This window comes from Thalassophryne amazonica, chromosome 7 (genome assembly GCF_902500255.1).
Source record: "Thalassophryne amazonica chromosome 7, fThaAma1.1, whole genome shotgun sequence".
Taxonomy (NCBI): domain Eukaryota; kingdom Metazoa; phylum Chordata; class Actinopteri; order Batrachoidiformes; family Batrachoididae; genus Thalassophryne; species Thalassophryne amazonica.
The window spans coordinates 97,774,753-97,790,302 of record NC_047109.1 but is presented as its reverse complement, the minus strand read 5'-3'; the positions used below and the strand labels follow the sequence as shown (position 1 = coordinate 97,790,302).

Below are 15,550 nucleotides of genomic sequence, written 5' to 3'. Positions count from 1 at the left end.
AGATTTATCTACCTCTGAACCTTAAAACAAACTCATCTGCCACCCTACAGACTTGCTTTCAAGAAGTCAAAGACTGGATGTCTTTAAACTTTTTGAATCTAAATGAAAGCAAAACAGAGATTGTGGTCTTTGGTGACCTTGACCTTTCTGCCCTTGGTCCACTCGCCTCCTACTGTCGTTCATCTGCTAAGACCCTTGGTGTTTTTATAGACAGCTCTTTTAAATTCGAGAAGCAGATCAACACAGTGGTCAAAACAAGCTTCTTCCAGCTTAGACTTTTAAGTAAAATCAAGCGTTACCTGCCCCCAAATCAGCTGGAACAGGTTGTGCACGCCTTGATCACATCTCGTTTAGACTACTGCAATTCTTTGTGTGTTGGTCTTAATCAGTCGTCTCTGCATCATCTCCAGATGGTGCAAAATGCAGCTGCGCGTCTGCTCACTGGAGCCAAACGGCACCAACACATTTCTCCTGTTTTAGCTTCACTGCACTGGTTGCCTGTTGCTTTTAGAATTGATTTTAAGATTTTGTTGCTTGTTTTTAAATCAATTCACGGTCAAGCCCCATTCTATTTATCTGATATTGTTATGTGTCGGACGCAGGCGGAGAACCGACCAGCGTTTGAAAGGACCAAGCATAAAATAAGCAGAGCACGGTACAAAGGATAACAGAATTTAATAAACATAACAGTGAGTGCTATTAATAACAAATGAGTGCGCGGTCTGGCGAGGTGGAGTAACGGTGCGCTCCCAGCAGCACAAACGGTCCGGAGCCAGAACAGTTCGGACCCAAGGACCCCGCCGACACCCCCCAGGTGGCTGCAACCAACCGAGTCTGTGAAAGAAGAAACCATCATGTGAGTCCACCACTCCACACACAGAGAGACCACTCAAAGGTGTACATAAACAGCAAACACTTCCTGGCTTAATCACCAATCAGCTTCCCACCCTGCAGGCATGGAACACCCAGTTCCATTCTCCACTGCAGTGGAAGCTGATTAAACGACTAACATAACAGCTCAATATAATAAGGTGTGAGGGACACCACATTTACTGACTGTACTCATGTTAGTCACAAAACCTAAAGTACCTCAGGAAGTGTGCTGACGAGCGTGAGACCTCACCCCCTCCTCTTTCACAGACCATGGCATCAAACCTGGTACGGTCTCTGCATCCATGATGATGAGATGGCTCTCTAGACGACGATCTCACCCGCCTGGTCACAAGGTCGAGTCTCTGGCAAATACACACTGTGTACTCCAGACTTAAATGCAACCATGCCCCAATCCATAAAGATGCACCACAGCTGTGAGTCCTGACGAGCTGCACATGACAAGCTTCAGGTGATCAGGGTGAGGTCCTAATAACTCAGCCACACATCCACTCAGTCCTGAACGCATGCCACCTGGAAGGAAAAACAAAAGACAGAAAACAGAAGACAGAAACAAAAGGCAGCCAGGCACCCCAACCATACAACAGATATGCTGTCATTGCACACTCCAGGAAGAGCTCTGCGCTCCGCGAACCAGAGTTTACTGGTCTGTCCCAGGTCTAAGCTAAGGACCAGGGGAGACAGAGCCTTTGCTGTTGCGGGGCCCAAGCTCTGGAACTCTCTGCCATTGAATGTCCGACTGGCTCCTTCAGTTGACTCTTTTAAGACTCTTTTAAAAACATATCTTTTTGCACTGGCTTTTAATACAAGATGAGCTGAACACTGCCACATCTTTTACTGTCTTGTTGATTTATTTTTTTCTTGTATTTAACGATATAATTTTAAATCCTTTTATTGTACAGTACTTTGGGGCAGTGCTTACTGTTTGTAAATGTGCTTTATAAATAAACCTGACCTTGACCTTGCACTGCGAGAGAGCATGAACATTAACATTTTTGGCCATGTGGTGCATTTCTCTGTGCATGATCCCCGTGGCTGGAGAAGGCCAAGGGGATGTCCACGCCTCACCTGGCTGCAGCAGATAGAAAGCTATTTTAGAGATGTGGGGATGAACCGGTTGCCTGTGTGGGTGGTTTCCCCCCAGGACCCAAGGCAGTTTTGTGATGTAGTAGAGCACAGCACCAGTGCATGCTTCCAGACTTGACTTGACCATTATGTTTCATAGTTTAATGCAGTTTAAGATCAACATGCAATCTGGCTGACTGCTTTAATAAACATTATTATCACTTACTGAGGCGTTGCTGGGCCGGTAGCATAGATTTACATTTATGCTACCTGTCCAACCTGCCCGCAGTAATGGGTGGGTATCCCAATACCCGTCCGCTGTGCATAAAGTGATGACGTCATAGCATGTGCAACTCAAGAATTGTATGCAGACAATAACATGAAAAGGCGAGAAGTGTGTGTTGGTCCCAATATGGATATATTCTGGATGATTTTATCATGGATAGTCTGACAATGAACAGCAGTCAAAGCAGCCAGCTTGATGAGGACGCCCTGGCGAATTTGGAGAGCAGCGCAGTACCAGCCAACACGACAAAAGTTAAAGTGAGCCAACTTTTTATGTATGCGTTTGCTGGGTGTCATGCATTATTATGTATGCATTTTTATGTATGCATTTTTATCTATGCATTTGCTGGGTGTCGTGCGATATTCGCCCTTGTCTAACTTGGGCAAATATCGCTCATTTTGGGCGACTGGGCATGGATGTTGGAGATCTGAAAATGCATACCGCCCTCCAAAAGCATGTTATTGTATTAGTAATGAATGCTCTGGGGGCTCTGATGGTGTTTCCTTCCTTGTTTTTATAACTTTAACTTTAATGTGTCCACATTATTACTAGTGCTGCATTTTTCTTCACTATATGAACAACAACAATGCTGAGTGGTGGCAACCAAACAGCAAATCACAGCCTGTTGTAAGAGGATGAAAAAGTCACCTTTTCAATATTCAGCAGAACATAAACATATTATACAACCCCAATTCCAATGAAGTTGGGACGTTGTGTAAAATGTAAATAACAACAGAATACAATGATTTACAAATCGTCTTCAACCTATATTCAATTGAAAACACCACAAAGACAAGATATTTATTGTTCAAACTGATAGACTTTTTTTGCTTTTGTGCAAATATTTGCTCATTTTGAAATGGATGCCTGCAACACAGTTCAAAAAAGCTGGGACAGTGGCAACAAAAGACTGGGAAAGTTGATGAATGCTCAAAGAACATCTGTTTGGAAGATTCCACGGGTGAACAGGTTAACTGGAAACAGGTGAGTGGCATGATTGGGTATAAAAGCAGCATCCCCAAAAGGCTCAGCTGTTCACAAGCAAAGATGGGGCGAGGATCACCCCTTTGTGAACATCTGCATGAAAAAAATAGTCCAACAGTTTAAGAACAATGATTCTCAATGTTCAATTGCAAGGAATTTAGGGATTCCATCATCTACAGTCCATAATATAATCAGAAGATTCAGAGAATCTGGAGAACTTTTTACACGTAAGTGGCAAGGTCGAAAACCAACACTGAATGCCCGTGACCTGTCATCCTTCAGGTGGCACTGCATTAAAAACTGACATCACTGTGTAAAGGATCTTACCGCATGGGCTCAGGAACACTTCAGAAAACCATTGTCAGTTAACACAGTTCGTCTACAAGTGCAAGTTAAAACTCTACCATGCAAAGCGAAAGCCATACATCAACAACATCCAGAAACACCACTGCCTTCTCTGGGCCTGAGCTCATTTGAAATAGACAGATGCAACGTGGAAAAGTGTGCTGTAGTCTGATGAGTCCACGTTTCAAATTGTTTTTGGAAATCATGGATGTTCTGTCCTCCAGACAAAAGACCATCCAGATTGCTACCAGTCCAAAGTTCATAAGCCAGCATCTGTGATGGTATGGGGGTGTGTTAGTGCCCATAGCATGGGCAACTTACACATCTGTGATGGCACCATCAATGCAGAAAGGTACATCCAGGTTTTGGAGCGACACATGTTCCAATCCAAGCAATGTCTTTTTCAGGGACGTCCCTGCTTATTTCAGCAAGACAATGCCAAGCCACATTCTGCACCTGTTACAACAGCGTGGCTTCGTAGTAAAAGAGTGTGGGTACTAGACTGGCCTGCCTGCAGTCCAGAACTGTTGCCCATTGAAAATGTGGCGCATTATGAAGCGCAAAATACGACGGAGACCCCGGACTGTTGAACAACTGAACTCATACTTCAAGCAAGAATGGGAAAGAAATACCACTGTCCTAGCTTTTTTGAAATGTGTTGCAAGCGTCCATTTCAAAATGAGCAAATATTTGCACAAAAACAATAAAGTTTATCAGTTTGAACATTACCATATTTTCCAGACTATAAGTCGCACTTTTTTACATGTTTTGGCAGGGGGTGCGACCTATACTCCAGTGCGACTTATAAATGAAAAATATACCGGTAGATTCTCAATTAATTTACCGTAATAAAACAATTTTATGTGACAGAGTTGCTCTATGTTTTAAAATGGCCACCGGAAATGGAAATGCAATGCATCATGGGCACTGTAGTATGGCAGCCGTCCTATAGGTTACGCTGGTCACGATAACCAGAGAACAGAACATTGGATGCGTATTCCTCACTTCACCCAGACAATGATTGTGAAACAGTGTGTGAAGCAGACGAACACGGTGCTTATTCTGGGAGGGCTAACAAAACAGCTTCAACCCTTGGATATCAGTGTGAGCAGAGTTGATGCTGAGAGCTGCGTGGGAGCAATGGGTGAGCGACGACGGAGGATTAGCGTCTGCACTTGGAAGGAGCTGGCTTCGACACCACAGGGAGGTCATGAGCTGTGCAGGTAGGTGCTGCATGGTTCGGCTCGCAATGTGGTCCGCAAAATACAAACATATCCGTAGGTAAAATGCAGCTCACGAGAGGGCACTCAAGGCTTGTATGACTGTTCCTGCGAGTTCTGACTACCATAGAAAAATTAAAATTTCGACATTACTGATAACTTAACAAGACAACGGAGAAGGCCAGAAAAAAATGCCACCAAAAAGAAAAGCATACTCTGCAGATTACAAGTTGTGACTGGTGAAATATGCATCCGAAAATGGTAATCGAGCAGCAGAGAGAGAGTTTGGAGTGAGTGAGAAACTTGTGAGGGACTGGAGGAAAGCGGAGGTTAGTCTAACCACCATGAAAAAAACAAAAAACTAATCATGGGCTAAAAGCTAGATGGCCACAGCTAGAGGAACGAGTCCGCACATGGGTGCTCGAACAACGTGCAGATATTATCATCATAATATCATAATATTATCATCTGAACTTTCATGTTAAGTTAACATACTTGTATGTCCATGCGACTTATACTCCAGTGCGACTTATCTATGGTTTATTTTTCTTTATAATGGATAAAGTGGCTGGTGCGACTTATACTCCGGTGCGACTTATAGTCCGGAAAATACGGTAAATATCTTGTCTTTGTGGTGTACTCAATTGAATACAGGTAGATATGCAGATCATTGTATTCTATTTTTATTTACAGTTTACACAACGTCCCAACTTCATTGGAAATGGTGTTGTAAAATAATTTTTTTTAGTTGCGCTCAGTATCCCTAAACAGTCCAGGAGATCTACCCTTCCCTTCTGTCTGTGTGCCAAATGTTTTTTATGAATGCTTATACTACTTAATGGACAGAGCATAGCTGAGAAAGTGCTCTAATTCACTTTTACATTTCCACTCACAATAAATAAAATTAAAACCAACTGAGATACTCACAGAAAGGATTTTAGGAATTTGTGTGGCCAGTTTATGCGCACTAATGGGTCACAAACACCTTACTAGCATACTGGCATAGCATTTCACTATGCTTCCTACCCTTTTAAAATCCTTTTATTAGTAAACAGAGGGGGCTGCGGCCTCAACTTTATCCAAATTCTGGGTCTTTTAGTGAAGCTTAGGGCTAGTGGCCATCAATCACCTTAGTATTTCTTCTGTTTTTCTTGTTGCTTAATGCTGACAAATTATACCTTATTTGTATACTTTGTGTACATGCCTGATTCTGTTTTTTTTCTCTTTCTCTCTGTTTGAGGTGTGGCTCCATCCAGAAGTGGGAGTGGTGTCTTCTTTTGCAAGCCTCCTGTCCTGGACACCAATATGGACTCCCAAAAATTCCTGTATATTCGTTTTGTCAATTATGTCGGTAGCATAACCCAAGCAGAGGGTCACCCCTTTGAGTCTGGTCTGCTTGAGGTTTCTTCCTCAAATCATCAGAGGGAGTTTTTCCTTACCACTGTCACCTGTGTTCTTGCTCTAGGGGTTGGTAAGGTTAGACCTTACTTGTGCGAAGCGCGTAGAGGCAGCTTTGTTGTGATTTGGCGCTATATAAATTAAATATATTGAATTGAAGTTACTTAAATATAGTTGTAATCATCCATCCATCCATCCATTTTCTTCCGCTTATCCTAGCTCGGGTCGCAGGCGCAGCAGCTCAAGCTGTAGTTGTAATCAACAGTTATGATAGCCAGATGACTTGATTAGGTCAGACGTTTGCTAATACTAACCATACTGCCGGAATCGCTGTAGCCTAGAAATCAACATCTACTGGAATGAAATGATGTTGCATGGTGTATCTATGGTGTCATGCCCAGCTCTAGTCTAGGCCTTAATCCTTATTCTGCCATTTCCTTTGGCTCATCTCCTGCCCCAGCTTTGATGTATTAGTTGCTTGTTTACATCATGTGTTTATATTCTGTTTTAGTTTTACTTTGTTACTTTGTTTCTTGTTACAACCGCACTTCCAATGAATTTGGGATGTTGTGTGAAATGTAAAAACAAAACAAAACAGAATACATCCATTTTCTTCCGCTTAATCCGGAGTCAGGTCGCGGGGACAGCAGCTCAAGCAAAGCCGCCCAGCCCCCCCGATCCATAGACACTTCCCCCAGCTCCTTCGGGGGAACCCCAAGGCATTCCCAAGCCAGCCGAGAGACATAGTCCCTGCAGCGTGTCCTGGGTCTTCCCCGGGGCCTCCTCCCAATGGGACATGTCCGGAACACCTCTCCAGTGAGGCGTCCAGGGGGCATCCGGAAAAGATGCCCGAGCCACCTCAGCTGGCTCCTTTCGACGTGGAGGAGCAGCGGCTCGACTCTGAGCTCCTCCAGAGTGACCAACCTCCTCACCCTATCTCTAAGGGAGTGCCCAGCCACCCTGTGGAGGAAACTCATCTCAGCCACTTGTACTCGCGATCTCATTCTTTCGGTCATGAGACAAATGTCATGACCATATGTGAGGGTCAGAAGGTAGATCGATCGGTAAATTGAGAGCTTTGCCCCCCTACTCAGCTCTCCCTTCACCACAACGGTCCAATACAGCAACCGCATCACTGCAGATGCTGCACCAATCCGTCTGTCGATCTCACGGTTCATCCGTCCCTCGCTCATGAACAAGACCCCAAGATACTTAAAACTCCTCCACTTGAGGCAAGGACACTCCACCGACCTGAAGAAGGCAAGGCACCTTTTTCTGGATGCTTCACACTCAGCTGCAAACCATCCCAGTGCACGCTGAGGGTCCTGATTTGACAAAGCCAACAGAACCACATCGTCCACAAACAGCAGAGATGAGATTCTGTGGTTCCCAAACAAGACCCCCTCTACACCCTGGCTGCGCCTAGAAATTCTGTCCATAAAGATAATGAACAGAACCAGTGATAAAGGGCAGCCCTGGCGGAGGCCAACGTGCACTGGAAACAGGTCTGACTTACTACCGGCAATGCAAACCAAGCTCCTGCTGCGGTCGTACAGGAACCGGATAGCCATTAGCAAAGGACCCCGGACTCCCGGAGCACCCCCCCACAGGGTGCCCCGAGGGACACAGTCGAACACTTTCTCCAGATTCACAAAGCACATGTGGACTGGTTGGGCGAACTCCCATGAACCTTCGAGCACCTGATGGAGTGTGTATAGCTGGTCCAGTGTGCCGTGACCAGGACGAAAACCACACTGCTCCTTCTGAGTCCGAGGTTCGACTATCGGTCGAATTCTCCTCTCCAGTACTCTGGAATAGACCTTACTGGGGAGGCTGAGGAGTGTGATCCCCCTGTAGTTGGAACACATCCTCCGGTCCCCTTCTTAAACAGAGGGACCACCATCCCGGTTTGCAATCCAGAGCCACTGTCCCCGACTACCACGCGATGTTGCAGAGGCGTGTCAACCAAGACAGTCCCACAACATCCAGAGACTTAATGTACTCAGGATAGATTTCATCCACCCCAGGAGCCTTGCCACCGAGGAGCTTTCTAACCACCTCGGTGACTTCGGCCTGGGTGATGGATGAGTCCGCCTCTGAGTCCCCAGTCTCTGCTTCCTCTTCAGAAGATGTGACGATGGGATTGAGGAGATCCTCGAAGTATTCCTTCCACTGCCCGACAACATCCCCAGTCAGGGTCAACAGCTCCCCACCCGCACCATAGACAGTGCCGGTGGAGAGCTGCTTCTGCATCCTGAGGCGTCGGATGGTTTGCCAGAATTTCTTCAAGGTCGACCGATAGTCCTCCTCCATGGCCTCCCTGAACTCCTTCCAGACCCGAGTTTTTGCCTCTGTGACCACACGGGCTGCAGCACGCTTGGCCTGCCGGTACCTGTCAGCTGCCTCCGGGGTCTCACTTACCAACAAAGACAAGTAGGACTCCTTCTTCAGCTTGACAGCATCCCTTACGTCCGGCATCCACCACCGAGTTCGGGGATTGCCACCACGACAGGCACCAGAGACCCTGTGACCACAGCTATGAGCGGCCGCATCGACAATGGAGGTGGAGGACATGGCCCACTCGGACTCCATGTCTCCAACCTCCCCCGGGATCTGGGAGAAGCTCTCCCGGAGGTGGAAGTTGAAGACCTCGTTGACACAGGGTTCTGCCAGTCGTTCCCAGCAGACCCTCACGATACGTTTGGGCCTGCCAGGTCTGACTGGCTTCCTCCCGTCCCAGCGGATCCAATTCACCACCAGGTGGTGATAGGTCAACAGCTCAGCCCCTCTCTTCACCCGAGTGTCCAAGACACGTGGCTGAAGGTCAGGTGATATGACTACAAAGTCGATCATCGACCTCCAGCTCAGGGTGTCCTGGTGCCACGTGCACTTATGGACACCCTTGTGCTCAAACATGGTGTTCATGATGGATGGACAAACTGTGACTAGCACAGAAGTCCAACAACTGAAGAACACTTGGGTTCAGATCGGGGAGGCCGTGCTTCCCAATCACCCCCCTCCAGGTCTCACTGTCGCCGCCCACGTGGGCATTGAACAATGGTGTCCCCAGTTGAAGCACTATCTAGTACCCCTCCCAGGGACTCCAAGAACGTCGGGTACTCTGCACTGCCACTTGGCCTGTAGGCCGAGACAACAGTGAGAGACCTGTCCCTGACCCGAAGGTGTAGGGAGGCGACCCTCTTGTTCACCGGAGTGAACTCCAACACATGGCGACTGAGTTGAAGAGCAATAAGCAATGCTACCCCAGCTCTCCGCCTCTCCCCATGGCCAATGCCAGAAAAATGGAGTGTCCAACCCCTCTCCAGGAGTTGGGAACCAGAGCCCAAGCTGTGCGTGGAGGTGAGCCCGACTATCTGTAGTTGGTATCTCTCAACCTGTCGCACAAGCTCAGGCTCCTTCCCCCCCAGCGAGGTGACATTCCATGTCCCAACAGCCAGGGGCCACCCGCCCTCGACTGCCACCCAATCTGCTCTGCACTCGACTCCCATGGCCCCCTCTGCAGGTGGTGAACCCACAGGAGGGCGGGCCCACGTCACTCTTTTGGGCTGAGCCCGGCCGGGCCCCGTGGGCTAAAGGCCGACCACCAGGCGCTTGCGCGCGAGCCCCAACCCCAGGCCTGGCTCCAGGGTGGGGCCCCGGCTCTGCCATACCGGGCGACGTCTTGGTCCTTGATTTTGTACTGGTAATGGGAGCTTCTGAACTGCCCTTAGTCTGACCCGTCAACTAGGACCTGTTTGCCTTGGGAGACCCTACCAGAGGCACAAAGCCCCCGACAACATAGCTGCTAGGATCATCCGGGTATGCAAACTCCCCACCACGATAAGGTTGCAGTTCGAGGGAGAGATAAAATAATAATATAATAATAATTTGCAAATCCTCTTCAACCTATATTCAATTGCAAATGCTTACTGAGTGTTGTTAGAAGGAAAGTTGTAACACAGTGGTAAACATACCACTATCCCAGCTTTTTTGAAACATGTTGTAGGCATCCAGTGGTGGGCACAGCTAACTAAAAAGTTAGCTTCGATAACAGATAATCAGCTAACTATAACTATAAAGCTAAACCGATAAACCACCCAAAAATTTATCAGAAGCGACAGCTAACCGATAACTTCCAGTATTGTCTCCACTGCACTTGCAACTACTAACAAGCTGATTTTGAGTTTTAACACCACCATCGCTTCTGGTAGCATCAAAGGCGACCACAGACCCAAACAATGAGTCAGCATGTCTGTCTTTGAGCGCCCTGCCCACTGCTGGAAGCTCCTGTTTACTACATAGCTTCCAGCAGAGAAGCGGCTGAGAGGAGCAGCGAAGCTCAACTCTCTACTCAATAATAGCGTTGCTGTGAAGTGGAGGTCTTGGAAAATACATCAGTGCTGACTTATGGTTTAGATTTTTTTTAGATTTTTGATAGAATAACTCCATTAATGTCTGTCATTTGTACAAAGGTAAAATATAACATATAACTTTTAATGTTAAATAATGCACTAATTCTGAGGTTTTGTAACAAACACAGACGGATGCCAAAGGGATTATGGGTAAAATGTGCCTCCACCAACACTGATTGGTTGACTCATTCATTTTATGTAAAAATCAACACGTTAATGTGAGGTGTGTGTTGGTGTTTACATATAAATGTGCTTTTGTAAAATATGCCATTTTTATTCGTAAAAAAAAAAAGGCATTTGCAAAAAAAAAAAAAAGCCAAGTTGTAATTAGATAACCGTCTGATATAACCAGTGTCAAAATTAATAGAACACTACTATCTACTGGTGCCCAGATGCTCAGTACTTAGGGCGAATACTGCCATGAACACTACTGGCCAGTAGATGGTAGTAGAGCGTGAAAACGTGCCTACATAAAATTCCAGATAATCCGTGTCTGCTATGTTTAAGATGCATGGAATTTAATAAACGCAAACTGAATTTCAGACTTATATATATTACTCTGGAAGAAAGACGACAGACAGTGTTTGAAATAAGCAGGACTCTAAAGTGTAAACAGGAATCAATTGCAATGATTCCAATTAAAAATAACTGAGAAGCAGCCTGAGCTTCTTCTGGCATTTTTACATAAAACGAACACAATAACAATGTTTATAAACCCAGAGAATATATTCACAAGAGTTTTAGGCACAATATACAAAGAGTTTAATGCTGTTGTCCGTGTGGAGCCTGATCAGAGCGTCTCAAATGCATTTCCTCTGTCGTGAATGTACTGAGATTAACCATAATACACTGGGCACATCATGTCCACATTAAAACCTTCAAAATTAGTGCATTACTTTAAAACTAAAACTTTTATGTGATATTTTCACTTTATAAAACTTCAGATGTGACATTAATTTAAATAACTTCTCCAAAATTAGTTTGGTTAAAATTTTAACCATAAGTTAAAACTGTATGCCTCTGGATGACTTGGCTTATATCGCCAGTGTATCAGTATGGAGTCACAAGAAATTAGCTTTTTTCCTTTTCTGTGACCAGCTCTCCTTTGTCTGTAGAGGATAAAGCGGTTTTTCTTCTTGAACCAGCTCTCCTCTGTTTGCAGAGGATAGAACTGCGCATCTATTATAAAACATTTAACAGGTAGGTACTCATCTCATTTTAGACTTCATAAATGTTTGTAACTGTTAAGCTTTGTTTACCATGTCTGCAAAAATATGTTGGCAGTCTAAAAATGATCGGACCGAAATGTATCCGAAGATAATTGGCCCGATGATGGTTTTCAAAGTTTTCTGAAAAGCTAATCCAATAATGAAAACATTAGCTTTGCTCATTAGCGGTTAGCATATTAGCAGAACTGTGCCCACCACTGTTGGCATCCATTTCAAAATGAGCACATATTTACACAAAAACAATAATGTTCATCAGTTTGAACATTAAATATCTTGTGTTTGTGGTGTATTCAATTGAATATAGGTTGAAGAGGATTTGCAAATCATTGTATTCTGTTTTTATTTACATTTTATACAACGTCCCAACTTCATTGGAATTGGGGTTGTACTTTTATACTTCGGCCATAGTTCAGTTCTGTTCTAGTTTTGTTCTGTCAGTTGTGTTTTCATTTATTGTTCATTAGATTCTCACTTGTTTATTTTGCTGTTCTTATTTGTTCTGTTAGACCTCAGTGCTGCTTTTGATACTGTTGACCATAAAATTTTATTACAGAGATTAGAGCATGCCATAGGTATTAAAGGCACTGCGCTGCGGTGGTTTGAATCATATTTGTCTAATAGATTACAATTTGTTCATGTAAATGGGGAATCTTCTTCACAGACTAAAGTTAATTATGGAGTTCCACAAGGTTCTGTGCTAGGACCAATTTTATTCACTTTATACATGCTTCCCTTAGGCAGTATTATTAGACGGTATTGCTTAAATTTTCATTGTTACGCAGATGATACCCAGCTTTATCTATCCATGAAGCCAGAGGACACACACCAATTAGCTAAACTGCAGGATTGTCTTACAGACATAAAGACATGGATGACCTCTAATTTCCTGCTTTTAAACTCAGATAAAACGGAAGTTATTGTACTTGGCCCCACAAATCTTAGAAACATGGTGTCTAACCAGATCCTTACTCTGGATGGCATTACCCTGACCTCTAGTAATACTGTGAGAAATCTTGGAGTCATTTTTGATCAGGATATGTCATTCAAAGCGCATATTAAACAAATATGTAGGACTGCTTTTTTGCATTTACGCAATATCTCTAAAATCAGAAAGGTCTTGTCTCAGAGTGATGCTGAAAAACTAATTCATGCATTTATTTCCTCTAGGCTGGACTATTGTAATTCATTATTATCAGGTTGTCCTAAAAGTTCCCTAAAAAGCCTTCAGTTAATTCAAAATGCTGCAGCTAGAGTACTGACGGGGACTAGAAGGAGAGAGCATATCTCACCCATATTGGCCTCTCTTCATTGGCTTCCTGTTAATTCTAGAATAGAATTTAAAATTCTTCTTCTTACTTATAAGGTTTTGAATAATCAGGTCCCATCTTATCTTAGGGACCTCGTAGTACCATATCACCCCAATAGAGCGCTTCGCTCTCAGACTGCAGGCTTACTTGTAGTTCCTAGGGTTTGTAAGAGTAGAATGGGAGGCAGAGCCTTCAGCTTTCAGGCTCCTCTCCTGTGGAACCAGCTCCCAATTCAGATCAGGGAGACAGACACCCTCTCTACTTTTAAGATTAGGCTTAAAACTTTCCTTTTTGCTAAAGCTTATAGTTAGGGCTGGATCAGGTGACCCTGAACCATCCCTTAGTTATGCTGCTATAGACGTAGACTGCTGGGGGGTTCCCATGATGCACTGTTTCTTTCTCTTTTTGCTCTGTATGCACCACTCTGCATTTAATCATTAGTGATCGATCTCTGCTCCCCTCCACAGCATGTCTTTTTCCTGGTTCTCTCCCTCAGCCCCAACCAGTCCCAGCAGAAGACTGCCCCTCCCTGAGCCTGGTTCTGCTGGAGGTTTCTTCCTGTTAAAAGGGAGTTTTTCCTTCCCACTGTAGCCAAGTGCTTGCTCACAGGGGGTCGCTTTGACCGTTGGGGTTTTACATAATTATCGTATGGCCTTGCCTTACAATATAAAGCGCCTTGGGGCAACTGTTTGTTGTGATTTGGCGCTATATAAAAAAATTGATTGATTGATTGATTGAATTTGTGTTATCAGTTATGCTTAAGTTTTGTGTTCTGTTAATTATTAGTCTTTGTTTTATCATCTGTTGGTATACGACTCGTACTTCAGTCAAATGGCAGTCTTGTTTTATATTTTGTTTATTTTATTATTATTCTCTGGTTAATTCTCAGGTTCATGCTCTGGTATACTTCCTATTCATTCTAGTATTATATTCTGTTTTAGCTTTCTCATTTTGTCCTCATTCCCTTTTGGTTAGGTTCACTCCACGCCCTGCACCTTGCATTATGTCTTTGTCCCTCCCTTTGATTCAGTCTGTTTAGTGTTTCCATTCACTCACACTCTTGGCACCTGTTCAAGTATCTGGGTATTTGACATCACTCCACTTTGTGCACTCCCTTCCCCACTATCTTGCTCATGTATACTATTCAAAGGATTCAAGGATTCAAAAGAATTTTTTGTCATACGCACAAAGCAACATGTTCCCTGCACAATGAAATGTGATTACTGCATTTAACCCATCCTAATTGCCAGTTAGGAGCAGAAGTCGCCTTTAGGTGCCCGGGGACCAGCTCCAGATGTATGTCCTGCCTTAGGTCAACAGCAGGGCTGAGCAAACCAAGACTGGCCTCATGACGACAAACGACACACACAACAACACACATAAGCCAGCCCGGTACATGAACACATATAAAAAGCACACACAAGGTAAGACACACAAGAGGTGTGGCTAGTTTGCCCACTAGCCACACCCCTTTCTAGATTGTTCCTCATGTGCACCAAAGTAACACCTGCTTCACATCACCCTGATTTGTTTGCTCCTTATTTATACCCTCAGTCTCACAGCTCACTGCCAGTTTGTCGTTGCTCTTACCACACATTCCAGCCCTTTTGTTCACAGTCCTGTTTTGTTTAGCCGTGTACTGTCTTCTGCTCTGTATTCCTCGACCTAGCCTTTTGCCTCATCCCTGATTACTGTGTTTGCTTGTGCCTCTGACCCCTGCTGAACCATGACTGCATTTTTGCCTGATCCTGTTTGTACCTCTGCTCTGCTGCTTGATTGCCTGTGCACTGAACTTAAGCCTGGAATAAAGATGATGATTTCTTATACACCAAAGCCTTGTTTGGGAGTTTGCATTGTGGGTCCAGTCGCTACGGTTGTCAGGCAGTCACCTGTCCTGACATGTGGGATACCTTTAATGTTTCTTTGGCATTGTGAAATTACCTTGAGCAGCTCTATTTACAGTGATATGCACAAGAAATGATACTGACCGGAGCAGAGTTTTCTCGTCTCCCTCTGGTCCGAACCATCCGTCCCAGGATCTCCATGCCATCGGTGGTGATGTTACCAGCAGCAATGACAGACTTTTCACCAACCACAGAACAATCTAACACCACCTTCACTGACGTCTTGCTGATAGTCACGTGTAGCTGAAGAAAAAAAAAAAAAACACACACACACACATCAAAATGTAAAACCTCTGTGATGTTAAGTTTTGAAAATATTTTCAGGGTTTTTTTTTTTTATTGTCGCAAGGGGTACTGGCCAAGTGGTTAATGCGCTAGGTTTCAGTGTAGAAGGTTCTGGGTTCAAATCCCACCCCTGCAACATTTGTCCATGTCAGGAAGGGCATCCGGCATAAAACCTGTGCCAATTCAACCTGCAGATCCAACTCAGATTTGCTGTGGCGACCCCG

At 44.6% G+C, this 15,550-nt stretch overlaps 1 protein-coding gene across 1 annotated transcript in view; it reads right to left on the bottom strand.

Moving 5' to 3' along the window:
* LOC117514639 (collagen alpha-1(XIV) chain-like) overlaps nt 1-15,550 on the bottom strand; it is a 496,536-nt gene that overhangs the window by 97,299 nt on the left and 383,687 nt on the right. Inside the window, exon 34 of the mRNA XM_034175192.1 lies at nt 15,126-15,284. Coding sequence (XP_034031083.1) covers nt 15,126-15,284 — 159 coding nt within the window. The remainder of the gene's footprint in view (nt 1-15,125; nt 15,285-15,550) is intronic.